General features: G+C 35.5%; 4 protein-coding genes and 1 non-coding gene across 7 annotated transcripts; 3 read left to right on the top strand and 2 right to left on the bottom strand.

The window, feature by feature from the left end:
- Positions 1–68: 68 nt before the first annotated feature.
- On the top strand, positions 69–2,297 carry LOC18042777 (F-box protein At3g12350). 2 transcript variants are annotated; one of them, XM_006433579.2, is made up of 2 exons: positions 69–1,123; positions 1,684–2,297. In XM_006433579.2, the coding sequence occupies exons 1-2, from the start codon at positions 257–259 to the stop codon at positions 2,143–2,145; spliced, it is 1,329 nt and encodes a 442-aa protein (XP_006433642.1). In that variant the 5' UTR covers positions 69–256; the 3' UTR covers positions 2,146–2,297. The 2 variants fall into 2 exon arrangements, with proteins under 2 accessions (XP_006433642.1, XP_024038670.1); XM_024182902.1 differs by having other exon boundaries at positions 1,608–1,769.
- Positions 2,298–2,396: 99 nt separating this feature from the next.
- Positions 2,397–4,169, bottom strand: LOC18042776 (LIM domain-containing protein WLIM1). Its single transcript, XM_006433578.2, has 5 exons — positions 3,798–4,169; positions 3,350–3,446; positions 3,210–3,253; positions 3,035–3,124; positions 2,397–2,914 (listed from the first exon to the last, which is right to left on the bottom strand). The coding sequence occupies exons 1-5, from the start codon at positions 3,936–3,938 to the stop codon at positions 2,687–2,689; spliced, it is 600 nt and encodes a 199-aa protein (XP_006433641.1). The 5' UTR covers positions 3,939–4,169; the 3' UTR covers positions 2,397–2,686.
- An 898-nt stretch (positions 4,170–5,067) lies between these two features.
- TRNAP-UGG lies at positions 5,068–5,139 on the top strand. Its single transcript has one exon. It is a non-coding gene; the product is annotated as a tRNA-Pro (tRNA).
- Positions 5,140–9,863: 4,724 nt separating this feature from the next.
- Positions 9,864–11,632, top strand: LOC18040994. Its single transcript, XM_006433577.2, has one exon. The coding sequence runs from the start codon at positions 10,579–10,581 to the stop codon at positions 11,347–11,349; it is 771 nt and encodes a 256-aa protein (XP_006433640.1). The 5' UTR covers positions 9,864–10,578; the 3' UTR covers positions 11,350–11,632.
- A 2,631-nt stretch (positions 11,633–14,263) lies between these two features.
- Positions 14,264–17,294, bottom strand: LOC18040993 (A-kinase anchor protein 17A). Of its 2 annotated transcripts, none has more exons than XM_006433575.2 (5): positions 16,364–17,294; positions 16,143–16,281; positions 15,154–15,313; positions 14,799–15,019; positions 14,264–14,690 (listed from the first exon to the last, which is right to left on the bottom strand). In XM_006433575.2, the coding sequence occupies exons 1-4, from the start codon at positions 16,878–16,880 to the stop codon at positions 14,810–14,812; spliced, it is 1,026 nt and encodes a 341-aa protein (XP_006433638.1). In that variant the 5' UTR covers positions 16,881–17,294; the 3' UTR covers positions 14,264–14,690; positions 14,799–14,809. The 2 variants fall into 2 exon arrangements, with proteins under 2 accessions (XP_006433638.1, XP_006433639.1); XM_006433576.2 differs by having other exon boundaries at positions 14,822–15,019.
- Positions 17,295–17,337: the final 43 nt, after the last annotated feature.

The raw sequence follows: 17,337 nt of genomic DNA, 5'->3' as shown, positions 1-17,337 counted from the left end.
AATTACAGTTGAAAGTTTTACTTTTCTTTCGGAAACAACTCTTTCACAAATCCAAAATTACAATTATACCCTCAACACCAAAACCCAAGACTAGTAACGAGAAAGTTTCGTCTTCTGTACGGTAGTGTAACAGAATTATTCCCTCTTCTCCAAGAATCTACCAAATCCCACACCCCCCTTAATCTCTCCTTTCCAGTTTTGGACAAAACTGACGAACTTTCCTCAGGAAAACTACAGTAAGAATTTCAGAAACATAATGGAGTCATTTTCATTCTCTGATTTTCCTGAAGACGTCCAGCTCACCGTTCTGTCTTTCCTCTCCCCAAAAGAAATCGCCACCTTCGCCTGCACATCGAAGCGATTCGGTTCCCTCTGCAACAGCGACGACAAGCTTTGGTACTCAATGTGCGAGAGGCGGTGGGGCGCAGAGACCGAGATCAAGAAATGGGGAGACGGCAAGATTGCGTACAAGCTCCTCTACAAAACCCTCAGCGAATGTGAGAATCTGATTGGTTTCTGGCGCAGAAGCGGAGGTCAACCGGCCGTCAATTTCTCATCTCCACCGTTGATTTTCTTCGAGTGGGGGCCCTCGTTTCTGGCTGGCTCTAGGGTTTCCCCCTCCCATGACGGCACTTACAATGTCTTAAAGTCTCCGTTTTTATGGATGAGTTTGAGTCCCGATGGGGAAATGGTTAATTTTCTCCAACCTAATGGGGAAATTAATTTGTGGGACGATTTTGTCAAATGTTGTCAGCTGGGATTTGTTGAGGATTTTGTCTCAGTGAATGTTAATTTCATGGGGGGCTGTCATGTTCTTGTTGAGGAAAATTACGCTAGTTTTTATCCAGAATATAGAAGCATTGTGTTGGGAAAGAGTCCAAGCTTATTGAATCTGAATTCGAGAACAGAAGATGGCGGCGAGGGGAGTTCAGAGGAGTGTTTGGTAACGGAAATGTATACGCAATTGGCGAATAAGATATCCCCAGGCGGGGAGAGGGCATGGAGGAAACAGAGGAAGAAAGAGAAGGAGAGGCAGGGCAGAAGGAGGTGGGAGCCTGAACATTTTGTGAAGATCGTAGATTTCTCGCCCACTCCTGCCCGCCCTTTGCAGGGTTTATGGAAGGTGTTGTCAATACCTTTCTGTTGCATTTGTGTATATACATGATGCGCTTGTACATGCTTGTAGCATTTATTGCACAATAGTTTAGATTAGCTTTGTTTGTCGTTGTGGTGAAATATGATTTATGGTTTGCTTACTTGAAAATCAGAAGTGATGGCTGGCTAAACAAATTATATGTGATATATAAGCATATTAATGTTTGATTTTAACGTAATCATTTGTCTTTGTTTTGAATTGATGAACTGCTTTGAATAATGATGAACAACTTTTTGCTTTGAATTGGGGATTGTGGTTTAGCAAGCTGTGTATTTCAGTTTGCTATTGTGAACTGGATACTGAGTGCTGGCAAATGCATACACAAAGATGTTTGTTCTGTGTACTTCCATTTCTCCTTGACTGATTTGTGAGATTAGAAATTCAAAATTCTTGAGGGACTGCTGCAATGTTTTAACTGCTTGTTTTCTTTAATTGTTTGTTACTTCTATAGTTAGTTGGAAGACGGTGATGTGCCTCAATTCTACATCACAGCTCGTTTGACCTCTTTCACCGGCATCATATTGCAGGGAATATGTGATGATATTAACTTGGATTTTTATCTTGTGGCATATGATGTTGGGGGCATTATCTGCAGAAGGGTTAGTGACTTATCTTCTGGTTCTGCTGCACCAGTGTTTTGGACGTCAAATACTACATTAATCAAGTTCCCATTTTCACCAGACGAAGAATATTTATATGATAGTCGCGCACATCGCCGTGCGCTTGCAGCAGCAAATCCAATACATTGCCAACAGCCATGGAGAGGGACAGAAGATGAGGTTGTCTCTCACATAATGTACATAAACTCAAGTTATGATCTAGTAGTTCGAGATTCATCAGGAATCTCTGCAAACCCTCCACAAGGAGAGGGGAGGATTTGGCAGTACAAGGATGGGACATTTGGATTTGGGTTTTTTTGGGATAATTTTATCATAGACCTCAAGCGTATGGTTGAAGATGGCTGTCTTCTTGACGCAGTGGAGGTTTGATATGATTGAATGATATCCTTGTTTGGGAATCATCTGTGTACAAAATAAATCTGTTGCTGGATGCCAGTTATGGATTGCAGCACTGTGTACCATGTCCTCTTGTGGATATCATAAATTTATTGTTTATGATTAAATCCTTGCAGTTTCTCTTCAGCCCGTAATTTATTAATTTTCTCAATATAAATGCTTTAAGTTTTTCCTTTTTTTTTTCCCTTGAAGTTGACCGTGCCATAATATTATCATCACTGGGAGATAGATATAGGAGCGGCGTCAAAAAAGTGCAATAAGGGTTCCCAAAATGTCAAAATTACACCATCACATCTCAACACAGCATATACTGAGAATCAAACAGGTCTTGGCATCTCAATTCAGCATCCACATTGCATCTGAACATAATAAACAAAAACCCACACAAATTCAATTAAAAATACGAAGAAGTAATGTCTTGTAACTAAGCACGGAGGAGGCATTTGGAATGCAGGCGAATTAGTGGGAAGATAATGGGATCAAAACACAGGCATTGCAGCAGAGCAGATAATATTTATGCATCAACTTGCTTTCCATTGACCCTCTCATTCGCATTCACTGAAGTTTTCTCATGCTCGCCCTCAAGCTGGCTCAGATTACCTTTTTCTTTGATGAGTTGATTATGGTGATGTTTGCAATAGAGTCTGCCCTCATGTGCAATGTAGTTGGATGGGCTAATCACACAACCTCCATGACTGCATTTGAAGCAGCTCTTGTGATAAGGAGTGCCATTAACCGAAACCTTTTGGCCGACAAATCTTAAAACGTTAGAGGCAGAGTATATAGAGAATGTGTGCTTATAAAGTTATGCTTGCTAAAATAAATTGGAAATTGTTGAAAAGTTGAAGATTCAAATCGTTACCTTCTCCGTTGGATAGACAGTGTTCTTACAGCCAACACACTTTTCTCTGGTTCCACCAAACATAGTTGAAACTTTAGCGACATTAGGTTTCTGTTCAAAGCAGCTAGTGATCAAGATCCATGGGAGGTACTAGATACGCACGTTTTATATATAGCATCAATAATTCAAGAAATACCTCGCCATCAATGGGTTTCTCTGGCTTTGCAATCTTTGGTGTCCCTGGAAAGATAATACAAGTGAATAGGAATACATCAGATTGAGCCACCAAGAGAAAGAGGAAATATAATTTGCTGTTCTGGTTTCTGCCTGTGGTACCTTCAAAGCTTTTGTCAAGACTGCCGGTTCTCTTAAATAGTTGATCAAAGTGTGGCCTGCAGTATAGAACTCCCTCAAAAGAATTGTAGTTGCCAAGCTGCAAGCAAAAGATAGATCTACTTGTCAATAAAAATTGAAGAAAGCAGATAAGCAATTGCACAAGTACAATCTGATCCTCAGCCGTAAATTTGCAATCAGCTCACATTTGATATCAAAGATCTGAGAGGAAATGGACATCTCCTAATTGAGATTAATTAAAATGACAGGCTGGAACCATCAGTTATAAGAATGAAAATTAAATCTTACTAAAACTAGGACGCAATCCTCAGATCACTTAGTTTAGACACGTCTGGTAACCGCAGAATCTTACAAGGAGGCCTAAGTCATTCATCAATGGCAAAATGGATGTAATGAAAATAAAAAATAAAGGATCAAAATTAATAAATGCCTTGAGGGTTCCTTTGCAGTGGTGGCATCTGAAGCAGGCTTTATGATAGATACGATTGTCAGCTGTTAGCTTATCAACCAGATACACAGTCTTGTCACAAGCCATGCATTTCTGTTGTGTCCCTGCAAATGCTGCTGCCATAATATTAATTTGTTTTTGATGAATTCTCAACTCTGCTAACAGAAAAAATGCAACTAAATTCTAATAGCAAGAAATAGCAAGAGGAGAAGATAAGGAAATGTGAGTTGCAGGGGAGGGGATTGCGGAGACCAAAAGAAAGCAGAGTTGTCTGTAGATGATTAAAGTTTGTGAATCATTTAATTTTGTCCACCGAACAACCCACCCTTCTCACTCTGATTTTTTTTCCCCCGCTTTTTGTCTCTTCTCAAATTAGTGGTTGTGAATAAAATCACAGTAAATTTCAAGTCTTGTTTAATTTAGTAATAATCTAAATTGAATTACATGTATATTCTGTCCACTTGGAAAACATCTTATTTGTCTTGTTGTTATGCACCAAGAAAGAATGGGGACCATTCACACAAATATCTTTGATTGTTTTGTGAACTCATTCTGGCACCGTACCTGATATGTTCCATACTATATTCAACGCATCTCTACTGCAAAAAAAATCAATCATTTTCTTAATGCAAAGAAGGCTTTTGCTTTGGGCGACTTTCTTCTCTAAGATTTGTGTCTGTTTTTCTCCTCTTTGGGTTTTCTTCATTTCTAAGCAGGAGGACTACTGTTAATCTTAGACAATCATTAATAGTAATTGTTATATCAATTATTCAATCATCTTTTGAATCAATAATAGAATTGGAATGTGAGATATTTTCTTACATGCATATGCAAGCATGGCAAACTGGACAAGGAGAATTGAGATGTGATGGGGTTTTGTCCCACCAATTTTCTTAGACTAGAAGTTACCGGGGGTCAGGCCAGTTAACCAGGAGATGTTTGATGCCGAAGTGAAATTAGTCCCACCTCCCACGCCCTGTGACACTGCTGTGATCTTAAAACAATCATTCATTTCCCCCTTTATCCCATGTGAACATTCCAGTTAAGCATAATATAATGCAATGATGCATCCAATCTTGAACCATGTGCACAAAGGCACAAACTAGTCAAATGGAACCACCAACTGACCCAAATCATCATCAAGCATACTTGTGCTGCTGCATTAGATGTGTTGTTGGACCACTTGCCTCGTTCTTTGGTTAATTTCATTAAACATAATATTAATTAGTTTACAATTAAAATGCTATCAAGCGGGCATTTGGTCTAGTGGTATGATTCTCGCTTTGGGTGCGAGAGGTCCCGAGTTCGATTCTCGGAATGCCCCCGCTTGCAGCTTTTTTTTTTTGTCTGTACGATCGGAGTCCCTAGCGTTTGTGTACTGTACGGAATATTTATCCAAATAGGATCCAATTTCAGGCATACTTATCTTCATTTTGACGCCAATAATGCTGGCATATATCAGACTTACTGGACCACAAGGTATGCTTACCTCTTACCTCTTACCTCTACGACTGTTCAATTATCAGTTGGTTCCTTTTTCAATACATTTAACTGCATGCACTCCATCTAGTTAATGCCCATCTTCAAAGACTGTACTGACCCTTGGAAGTATGAAAATGCTTTGCTTCAAGAAAGAAAGAAACATCCACCCCATAAGTATGGGAAATTCATTGATGATGATGGTGATAGTCACGTTAAATCACCATAACATTATCACTTTAAACTCCTCCGAGGGAGTTGCCATCCAAACATTCAAGTCAATTTAAAGGGCCATTAGACAAAACAAAAAATAAAGATATGCTTTACACTAATAAAGCTTCCAGCTCGATTACAACATATATATATATATATAGTAGCAATAACGTTGAATGATTCTCTCGTGCTTGTTTTGCGTGATAGAGGTTCCTTTGAGATATGGCTCGTGGATGACTTTCTAGTGTTGATGGAACGTGAAAACAGAATATTTACGATTACCGATCCAAGGTTAAAGTAATATCTTGGGAACGATGATGAGCTTATCATGGAAGGGGAAGATGGAATGTTATGCTGGTACAATCTTTTTACCAAAGAAATTAAAAATCTTCACGTTGATGTGTACCATGGAGATGCTTTTAGTTACAAGAGCAGCTTAGTTTCTGTCAGCGGAGGAAATAAGCTTGACATAGGAGATTACCTCTTGACGAAGCAAACTGGATGTAGAATGTAAAAAGCACATATATAAAACTGGAAACGAGCATATTATTGTTCATGTTAAATGTTTGCGAGCTTGAATGTACATTTTCAGTTGTTTATATGTTAATTGATTCTCAATTCCTGCGATAGCTATTACTAGATGTAGATGCTGAGCAGTGCCTTGGATAGATCCCGTTTGGCCTTGACTTTAAATTCATAGTGTGTATTTACATTTATTGAATATATATGAATTTGTATTTTATTGATTTTCATATAAGCAAATAATATATTTAGTAGCAAACTTTAGTCGTTGAAGAACATGGGTGGTTGCTGCGGATAATTAAATTAATAGGGGCATAATAGACATTTCACGCACGATTGTGGGGGCAAACATCAGCTGAAATGAACAGAACATGGAGAATTCATGGATCGTGCATTTTGTATTGACATTTCTTTACAGTTATGTTTCCTGAGATGTAATTTGGTGGGAGATGTCAGACCTACCCTCATTATGTGTTTTCAATTTAAGATTCACGATCTTATTAAAGTTTAGAATAAGTTAAAAAAAAACTTTAATACATTATAAGAAAAAATATATTATATTAATTTTTTTTTATCTTTTAACTTGTTCGTTTCAGGATTTCTAACTATATATTACAATCAAGACCCCTGATTATATTAAAGTCAGGAACAAATCAAAAGATAAGAAAACGAAAATTTTAATACAATATATTTTGTCTTGTAATATATTCAATTATGTGTTATTTAAAAATATATATATATAAACGTCAATACATTATAAGAAAAAATATACTGTATTAAAATTTTTTTATAGTCTTTTAACTTGTTCGTTTCAGGATCCCTAACCATATATTCCAATCAAAACCCTTGACTATATTAAAGTCGGGAACAAATCAAAAGATAAGAAACTAAAAATTCTAATACAATATGTTTTGTCTTGTAACGTATTCAATATGTGTTATTTTATCTTTTAACTCATTTTTAACTTTAATATGAACCCCTTACATATATTATCTATGTATGTGTGTGTCTGTGTGTGTATCTGCATTCAGTCATGTTCCAAGGACATACAGTGCTGCAGCTAGGAAGCAGAAAGGGAAACACATAACAGTCGCTGTGTGTATGTGTGTAATAGAAGACAATGATCTGGTCAATTTTTTGTACAACCTTACATATATTCAGGCCACTGCAGTGCAGTTGATTTCATCTAATCTGCGGTTGCCGGTCAAGGGATGCATGCATATTATACTATCAAGTGTAGAAAGGACGCAAAAGGATGAGAGTAGTTAGGGTACGATCACTACCAATTTCAAGTTGTCTCCACTGAGAAATTCAGCTTTTACGGTCCAAATATGACGAAGGGATTCTCATTTGAAGAGTTGTCGAATAAGTTTGATGCTTAATTAAGGCCTGCTCTCTCTGACTCTGTGGAGGGTATTTAAAAAACATCATTGAATTTGTAAAACTCAGCAGCTCTGCCCATGATTGATTTCAAAGCTTCTATTCTAATTCCTCTGTGGCACATTGTTTTGCTTGGAATTACACGTATTGGTTGGTACGTTGTATATTTACAATAATTAAATTAAAAAAATCAAGACAGAAAGTCAATAAAATTAAATATAAGTATTTAATATAGGATCTGAGAGTTGTGACCATGGCAATTCTTTTCCTTCACGAAAAGTAAAACGGACCAGTTCTATTGTAGAGGCAATACTGCGTCATCTATATACATTATTACCCAAATTTCGAAACGTTTTGAATTTGATGTGGCGTGTGACTGTGAACGCGTTTTAGCTCAATGCACGTCATTCGGTCATTGTCTTTGCGACCAAACCCAAACGTATATTAAAAAGAAACAGACGCTGTGATTTGATTTGAAATTTTGAATGAAAATGATTATCCAATACTTTAATCGTAAGCCGCTCGGCTCTTGGCTTCGGGCCTTGGGCTTGAGCAGTTGAGCTTTTCCATTATTTATTTGTTTCCCTTTTCGCTTGTAGCACATTTTTCTCGTTTCCTCCTATAAAAATAAAATTGCTATGCTCTGCTCCTCCGTTTTTCAAACTTTTTATTACACGGCGCCTTATTATTATTATCATCATCATTATTATTATTATCTAATGAAAGAATGACATAATGATATGATCCATTTGAGGAAATAAAAGCATGGAAGAGAAGAGAGAAGGAGGAGATGAGGAGAAAAAAAAAAAAAAAGGAAAGGAGATAAATTTCATGTCAAACCAATTATATGAAATTAAGATAAACTTTCTTTTGCCCTCATTTTTCTTCTTTCTCTTTTCTATTCCTCCGCTGCCATTTTCAAAATCCAAACACGGGCATAAGATCTCATTGTTTCTCACTTTCATTATTGAGATATTTAATTTTTTAAAATTATACTTTACATTCATGTCTCTTCAAAATCTGAATCGCTTCAAGTTTATTTTCTGAAAAAGACAATATAGATTATTTAAAAAAAATTATTTGAAAACTACTTAAACCAATTCTATGGGCGCAATTATTTTTTTATTTTTGTTAAGAAAAGACTAATTAAATACTTGGAGTATATTTATTGTCACTGCTTTGGATACGTATAGAAGTTGCTGGTACAAAATTGTTGAATAAAACTTTCTTTCTCCTGGAAATTTACACTTAAAATTCCTTGAAGATATTATTATTATTACCTGAAACAATTTTGTCATCTTCTAACAGATATTTCGAACTTAACACTTTCCACAAGTTATTTTGATAAGAAAAGACAAAAAGAATTTGTCCAATTCCGTTGATTGATTGCATCGCTAACGTTATGTAATATTAATACCATAAATTTTTCTTCCACGATTTTTTTAGTTATAATTTATAAATATATTAAAATTTAAGGTTACCCATGATATATTTCTAGTACGACCTAAAAGTCTACAAGACTAAAGGCTACTTTAGATTTCGGTAAATTATATCGTTATAGTAGCTTGGTATTTAGTAAATTATATTGTTATAGTATTTATGAGTTCAAAAATCAAGTTCACGTGTTTAGTAAAATTTATTATAAAAGAGTTTTTTTTATTATATAAAGATTAAAATAGATATATGTTTAAAATTTCTTTTATTTATTTAAAAATTTATAGAAAAATAAGATATAATTATCTTTTTATTAAAATATTAAAAATAAAATATTAATTTAAAAAAAGATGTGGTGGTTTACCAGATAAACAACTTATAAAAAGAACTTCTACCTGTTTTCAAAAATTGTTAAAATGAATAAACTTAAGAAATAATCAATTTTTAAAAAAATTATCAAATATTTTTTTTATAAAAATTTATGAAATAAACAATTTATAATGATTAAACCGCAATCTCAAACAGTACGTAACTCGAAAAACTACTTCCACTGTCAAAATCATAAAAAAAAAAAAAAAAAATCTACCCATATTCCACGTTTTTCCAAGTGCATTTTCATGCAAACTTATTCGAGACAATAATATCACTTAAACCAAAAGCAACAATCACTTTGAACAAATGTTATTAAGAAGAATCACAATTCATTCATGAAGCGAGCCGATTCATGGTTATTGGCTAAGAAATTGAAAATGTAGAATAAATAAAATCTTAAGATGATTAAACTTTTATAACAAATCCTAAATCTCCGTTTACCTGATGGTATGTACCCAATCAAATGCTAGATGCAAACGCCTAGCCTTCATTAAGATGATTAAACTTTTTTAACTCCATCTAATCTAACACGTCGGCAGGTCAGAGTCTTAAAGATAAACTCCGCTTTCTGTCTCTTAAAAATTCCCGTATCAAACACTTTATTCAAATATGATTTGATGAGGAGTTGTTATCAGCAACAAGATTTATTAATGTCTTCAGTCTTTGATGTTATCGTCAATTATAGAAAGCATGAGCAGATGTTACCGTTTTCATAAAACATTGCAAATCATTATAATGGAACGAGATAATCAATTCCTGCCAAAGTACATATAGCTAAATCTTTCCTTGAATTTGATGCTTTGATCATCCGTTGATTATTAAATTCCCATATTTCCTTTTCAACTTTCGCAGCTCAGATAATCATGTTCTGATGTTTCATCTAGAAGATAGTTAGTCAATGATTATGAATGAATTTCATAGGAAAATGAGCATCTCTGCATCACATCCTATTATTTTAATTCAATCCAGTTTTACTATTATATTGGTGATGGCGACGACGATGATAAATTGATAATTATGAAAGACCCTTTCAAAAAAAAATTATTTGTTTGCCCTTAATTTCTTTCTCAAGGGTAATGATAATCTTTAACCTTCTGTAACTCCGGCTTCAAGAAGTCAAATTTAACGACACCGAACTCCATTTCCTTGGAAGCTTCTGCGAATTATAGCTTAATAATTTTGACCAAGTTTGCTAGGATTTGGTCTTCACAGCAGACACTATGTTATTTAAATATTTATGGTGGTGTGTGTTTAGCCGTTTCCATATTATATAAATTCATGCCCTGTTCAGAAATGAGAATTCTTCTGTAACCATAGCCGAGAATAAAAAAAAAAACAAAGCCTAATATTGACTTCAATTCAGATGAAGATGGAGCCTTCAACGCCTCGAAGATCATCAAGAAGAAACAGCTTTTCAAGTCGAAGCAGCAGCCATAGCAAGAACCCATATGCCACAAGCGGGCTAGACAAGTTCTCTGCACTTTTAGCTGAGCTTGAAGAGAAAAAGCAGAAGATTTATTCACGAGTGAACCCAGATGAAATATCTCTTGTTCGTTTTGTGTACAAAGATTCGGATGATTGTGTTCCGATTGTGGTCAAGGTGAAGAAAACGGACAAGCAGCAGCAAGACAATAACATCAACAATATCAACCAAAGCCAAAGCCCCCCAAGAAAGCAAGACTCAAATCAATTGAAGGACAAGTTTCCGCTACAGTCTTCAATTTCATCTCTGGAGAATAAGCAAGGCAATCAGTCAGATCATAATAGCAGTAACGAGAAGAAGAAGAAGATGAAGAGGAGCTGGAGCTTTTCTTTTTCTTGGAGTGATATATTTAAGCTGGGTCATTGGAGGCAGCCTTGTTATTATTTGCCGGCAGTAATAGTGTTGATTTTGTTGTTTCTGGTGTTCTTTGGGAGATCATTTGCAATTCTGTGCACATCTATTGGGTGGTACATCGTTCCAACACTGCAGAGCAAGGCACCGTCAAATCCAAATGTAATTAGAAGGCCTATGAAGAAGAAAGAATATTTACGAATACAGAGTGACAACAAGATGGTGGCTTCTGCTCATAAGACTACAAATATTAGTCATTCTGGGCCTCTCAAGAAACATGGTCACAAGAAAAGCTGGTGATGAAATGATTAGCAGAAGATGATCCTCCTTTTTTTATTTTGCAGGTTGTCAAGATGTAATTTTCTCTTCTTTTTTTTTTGGGTTTATTACAAGGACGGTTAGGTTGGAAAATTCAATCTCAGTCCTGTTATGTCTTCTTGACATGTTGATCAATGTAAATTATTACAAGTAATTTTATGTGGGTTGAGTTAGCTGGTGTAATACAGCAACAACAGGCAACCCCATGTCAATATGTCATGTCTTGTAACTTATTTTTGTAATGGCATTTTGATTTTTGCGGTTTTGTAAGGCCTAGTTAAATCCCAATTGCAGTAATGTTAGCTGATTATTCATTGTTAAAATGAATAGTTCAGAAATTTATGTTTATTTTTTATTAGAGGATAAATAATTGTGGAAAATTCATTCTCAAGACATGTGAATCTGCTGATGATCTAGATGGGGTTGATTTGACTATTTATTAGAAAGATCGTGCAGAGAAATTCTCCTGGATTGCCAACTGCCAAGTCACGATAAATAGGGTGACCTTCTAGAAGATAAAAGGCTAATAAATGACCTGCTATGACCACGACCTTTCTAGTTAAAGAGCTGTTGCTTGTTAAAAGGCTCGTAAATGAGCGGTGATGAATGAAATCAATCTCCCGTCAAATCTACTAATAGGCCTTTGCTCCAATAGGAGAAGCCTTCACTTATAATATTGAGTGTAATGGCTTGAGTTTTCATATGCGTATTATGGAGGTTAGTTTTAGTTTTTTCTTAATTATCAATTAATTGAGTGGAGACAGTCTCTCCCTTATGAAATGTGAGTGGAGCAGACACCCCTCGAAGAGAATTTAAAATATCTGGACATATATTTTAGTGTGTCAATGTATGATGGTGCTCCCAATTATATAGTATGATTGTAAATATTAATTGTAATGTCTGATATAATATCAATAATATCTCTGTATAACAAACTTCAAAAAAAAAAAAAAAATCTCCCGTCAAATCTGGGCATCGTCGGATTGCTGCCACAGTGCCACTTCACTTCAGCACTATGGTCATCAATTTCTCTTATAAGAGTCTGATAAGTGATAACCGCTTTAAACATCTTTTGTAAATTAAAAGATATAATGAATTTTTATTATTATTTATTATTCTGTGTGTGGATATAATTTGTGTTTTATCTTAAAATAAATAAATATGATTTTCTTATAATAATTATATATATATATATATATATATAAATTAATCCATCAAAAATTGAATCTACTGGATAATTGCGTTAGATTAGATCTCTATTCCACCGTTAAAAAAAAACTAATTCAAGATTAATAACGTAGTGATTTGATTAACTAAATAGACTTATAGGGTCAACTGCAGTGATGGAGGGTGACTTTCTTATTCATCATGTGTAAAGATATTTAACCTTTTTGTACAAGTGTTCTCTTTAGTAATCACAAAATTTTTTAGTGGCTTATCTATTAGTATATTATAATAGATTGTCTGTAATTTGATGTTTATGTTTACGAGAGGCATGGTGGGGCTGAGGCATATAGAAGCCTGCGTAAACAAGTCTGAATATTTGCTCACCTGCGGAAAGAAGATTGAAGACACGGTGTTATCTGCTTAACACATGTTATGCTGATTATGTGGGATTGCCTTTCCTAGCCTAGCCAAGCCAAATGGTTGACCCGAAATTTGAGGCTCAGAATCAGATCCAAAATAAAATACCATCATCGTGAAGTTTAATGTAAGACTTTGCTTGGTATGTTTATTCTTTTGCTTGTACTTCAAATTCTCTCTCAATTGAAAGGAAACATCAAGTTTTTGTTGACATGGGTTATTTAATTTGGCCAGAGACGGCTATGCCTATGGATAAGGATGGCAATGGGGAGGGGAGGGGTGCGGGGATGTCGATCCTCGCACCCATCCCCGATATTCTCCATATATCCTCATTCTCTCCCCGACCCCATCAGAATTATTTGAGAGGATCCTCGTCCCCTTCCCGAATAATAAGAGGGAATCTCCGAGGGGTTCTTGATTCCCGAATAACTGATACGTTTTTAATTTTTTAACTTGATTTAATCATATTAAAATAAAAATTTAAACCAACGTAAGACTTGACAATATATCTTACACTAACATTAATCCCATTACAAAGATCACACTACAAAATACAAATCATCAGAATAATTATCTTCGTCAATCTTCATAATCCTATAATAAAAAGAAATTACTTTTATATCAATAATGAAATAAATGAAATTGGTATAGATACTAAAATTAATATTTTTAATAAAAACGTTTACTCTTACACCTCATGCTCCTCCTGTTCTTCCTCAAGGAATGTGACAAATTAAAAAATGGTATCAGATTTCAAATCTAAAACAATAAAAATAACATAAGCAATATGACTCATAATTTAAAATAAAGTCTGGTCAAATAGTAATTTAGGACTACAACTTGTTAAGTAAGCTCGAAATTTTTATAACAGATTTGTAGAAATATTTTGATATTTATTATTTGTACTAATATTTAATATTTTATAATTTAAATTTCATTATTCATTTATTAATAATTCTAAAAAATAAAATCAAAATTAAAAGTTAATATAAGGAAATGGAGAAATGGGTAGGGAATGAAGATTGCACCTCATCCTCGTCCCTTCCCCGAATAAGAAATTGAGTATAAAATTATCCACATATCCTCCCCGGATAGGAAAAATTCCCAAAGATCTCTGTCCCCGTAGGGATTTTTGCCATCCCTACCTATGGATACGACATTGTTAACGTTGCCGCCCATTGATCAGATTATTTTATGGGTTATGGGTTAGATTTCACTCAACTGTCACAGGATAAATTTTTGTATAGATGCATTTTCATGCTAGTAAGTATTTTGATTTAAGTTCCTTTCTTAGACTTACCACAAGTTGATATCGGATGCGAATGCCGTATCCTTTGAAAATGCAAAATCTGTATAACAATGTGTAGGACCTCTTTTGGCGACTGTTAGTACTTGTAATACAAAGTACCACTTTGAAAGAATGTGCAAGCTTCTTTGTTAACTTTTCTCAGAATTTGTCTCTGAAATTCCGTGAAGTAGGCTGACCGAAACAACTAAAAACAAGCCAAGCACAACGAGGAGATGGAGCAAGAAGGCAGCTGCATTGGAGTGTTCAAAATGAACTATTTGTGCAACATAAAAGGATGAAATACAGTACCAAATCGGTACTAATTGGAAGCATAAGATCTAAAAAGAACATAAGCCAGTCCTTTGATTATGAAACCAAAACTGACTGAGAAGCGAGAATCCTTGCCAAAACAGAAGAATTCTTCCAAAATGTGCATCACGATCCTTCATTCCTGTTGCAAATGGATCAATTCCATCATTTCAAATATTAATCTCCCTTAATGGTCACAATCTGCAAGGTCAATAAGTAACAGAAAAAGATCAACATAGTAGCCACTAACCAAGATATTACTCAGTCTTTTACCTTGAACCTCTTTCTGCGAGTATGATCGGCAGCCAACTGTGAATTATAAACTTCATGTCTGGAAGTTTCACTTCTGTATTGTCTGGCTGTCTTTAGTGGCATCCTGTTACTTTTTTCTTCTGCCTGGTTTCTTGAGTCCCAGAAAAAGCCATCCTTGTCCCAAGTTACCTCGTAATCAGCTTTCAATTGTGAACCTTGCTGCAAAATAGCAGTTGTGTCAATCATCACAAAAAAACAATATAACAATGAACCAGACAGCTCTCGCATGCAACTCAAAGTTAGAGGCATATAATGAGCAACTATTTCTATAAACAGAAAAACCTACTTCCCACCTTTTGCATTGAGCGCCCACATAACACCTTGAGAGTATTATAGAATTCCCTGTATTTCTCAAACTGGACAACAATCTTGCAGTGGAGGCCAGAAATTATGTCCCCTCCATCCTCATCTGCATCCTTACCTGGATCATCGTCCTCAGCAACATTAAGATTCCTATTGATTATGAGTTAAACGAAACCACAAGGATGATAAGCAATCAGATTATATCACACCAAATTCTAATGTCAGCAACACAGTCTTCTGAGAAGCGAAATGTGTGCACACACAGAGCAGCTGAAATATGGTAAAGGTGCCATAGTATGAACAGAAATATTCGATTATGACAAAGCCATTGTTTTCAATAGCAAAGTAAAAACTTTATGAGTCAGATGATTTTCTCTGTGCTTTTTGAGTTGTGAAAACTAACAAAGTGAAATGAATAGCATCAAAACTACTCAAACCATTCAACCACAGAATGAGGATTTAGACACACATCCTAAGAAGAAACCTTCAAGGAATATATTTCAATTTTAATTATTGCAAGTTATGCAAATATATCGCTATCCAGCTGCGTAGGTCAAGTATAGAGGAATGAGACTGCATCACAGCTTGAAAACTAAATTGATAATTGACATACATAATGTTCACCGAAGTAGAAAAGTATATCCATTATTTCCTAGAGGGGGAAAAAGACAAAAACTTAATGCAATTCAATACTCAGAAATCTACCAAAGATTTCAACCCCAAATCTAAAACCAAAATCACAAAACTAATATCGGCATCCATGTAGAGTTCAACATCTTACAGCTTATAATCCTCTAAAAATGGTTCGTCCTACATTTTCCATGCAAAATCTTTTAACTTTTCCAAAAGGCATAAACCCGTTGCAATAATTAACAACGAACCAAACTTTGAATCACTATTCTTTCCTTTTAACTCAAAGCACATCAACCCCAGTCCAAATTAGATAAACAGCAACAAAACCACAGCAACACACACACACCTTATCTTTCCAAATGTCGAAAAAACAGTATGTGTAACCAGCATTGAAGGCTTCGAAGAAACTCTCGGCTCTGCAAACCACCTCGAAGGTACTCCTTTAATTACTATGGTATCTGGCTCTTGCTTCCCCCTTGAATAACCTTAAAAAGGGAAAAAATTAAAAGTATTATTGCACGTACAAATACGAAATAAACAATCAAATTAAACAAATTAATCACAAACCTCGGTTCCCAAAAGCGTAAAACTCCTCCCAATCTTTCCTCATCTTTTCAAAATCATCAGCAATCGGAATGACAACACTTAATTTGTACTTAACTCCTTCAAGATTTAACTCAATTCCATCCATTTTTTCAACAATATATTTTTTCCAGTCTGACAGCTGCTTTTCTAGGACCTTCAGATCTGTTTCTTCATCTGCGTTTTTTCTACGGGTTTTATGTAGAAATTCAAAGTCGCGAATGAAGAGATTGCCGTGTGCGACGGGGTCGTCGCGCTTGCGTTTCTTGAGGTCTCTGAACCGTCTGATCTCGAGGTCCTCTTCGGGGACGGTGATGGGGACGGAGAGGGAAGTCTTCAGGAAGTCTGTTAGAGCTCGCTTTAGCTGCCACTCATCTATCGGTTTTGTGGCAGAGGGAGTCGCAGGGTTGATCGTGAGTGTGAGCTTCATGCGCGGGACCAGTTTCAGGCCGTTCTCGATTTCTAGGGCTTCGGTTGGAGGGAGTGAATCTAACGGTCGCATTTTGTATTTTGCTTTTGGTTTCGATCGGATTTTGTTAGGGTTTTGCTTTCAGTTTCTGCAGGTAAATAATTGGGGTTACTTTTTAATTGTATAAAAAAAAAATCGCTGTCAATTACCAAAATATCCCCTGCATGCGAAGCTAAAAGCTTGTTCCTTCAGATCCAATTCCCTCCCGTGCCGAAGGAAATTTCCGATAACGTTTTTGATCTTTAGGAAGGTGTTCGAAAAGATTGCTGCTTTCGGAAAATCAATATGGCGCCAAATCATAAAATGATCCCGGAATTTAGGAGAAAATTGTAGATATTCAACAAACGTTGTCGTTTCATTTTTCTTACAATTATGTCCCATTTGGTTTACTGCTTCGTCCTCTACGCCCAACTAATGACGTGGCAAGCTGAAAATGAATCAGAAACTGAAAGCGCGTACACTGTAATCCAAAATCGGGTATTTATAGATA

The sequence above is a fragment of the Citrus clementina genome, unplaced genomic scaffold (genome assembly GCF_000493195.1).
Source record: "Citrus clementina cultivar Clemenules unplaced genomic scaffold, Citrus_clementina_v1.0 scaffold_5, whole genome shotgun sequence".
Taxonomy (NCBI): Eukaryota; Viridiplantae; Streptophyta; class Magnoliopsida; order Sapindales; family Rutaceae; genus Citrus; species Citrus x clementina.
This window is presented reverse-complemented; position numbering and strand designations above follow the sequence as displayed.

Bases quoted from the DNA above. Each gene is read 5' to 3' on its own strand.
- LOC18042777 (XM_006433579.2), top strand. From the start codon at position 257: ATGGAGTCATTTTCATTCTCTGATTTTCCTGAAGACGTCCAGCTCACC. The intron at 1,124-1,683 runs GTGTTGTCAATA...ATCATATTGCAG, and splicing joins CTTTGCAGGGTTTATGGAAG to GGAATATGTGATGATATTAA.
- LOC18042776 (XM_006433578.2), bottom strand. From the start codon at position 3,938: ATGGCAGCAGCATTTGCAGGGACACAACAGAAATGCATGGCTTGTGAC. The intron at 3,254-3,349 runs GTACCACAGGCA...TTATCTTTCCAG, and splicing joins TCTTGACAAAAGCTTTGAAG to GGACACCAAAGATTGCAAAG. The intron at 3,125-3,209 runs GTATTTCTTGAA...TGCTTTGAACAG, and splicing joins AGAAACCCATTGATGGCGAG to AAACCTAATGTCGCTAAAGT.
- LOC18040994 (XM_006433577.2), top strand. From the start codon at position 10,579: ATGAAGATGGAGCCTTCAACGCCTCGAAGATCATCAAGAAGAAACAGC.
- LOC18040993 (XM_006433575.2), bottom strand. From the start codon at position 16,880: ATGCGACCGTTAGATTCACTCCCTCCAACCGAAGCCCTAGAAATCGAG. The intron at 16,282-16,363 runs GTTTGTGATTAA...TCCCTTTTTAAG, and splicing joins TTACGCTTTTGGGAACCGAG to GTTATTCAAGGGGGAAGCAA. The intron at 15,314-16,142 runs GTGTGTGTGTGT...CATAATCAATAG, and splicing joins TCGACATTTGGAAAGATAAG to GAATCTTAATGTTGCTGAGG.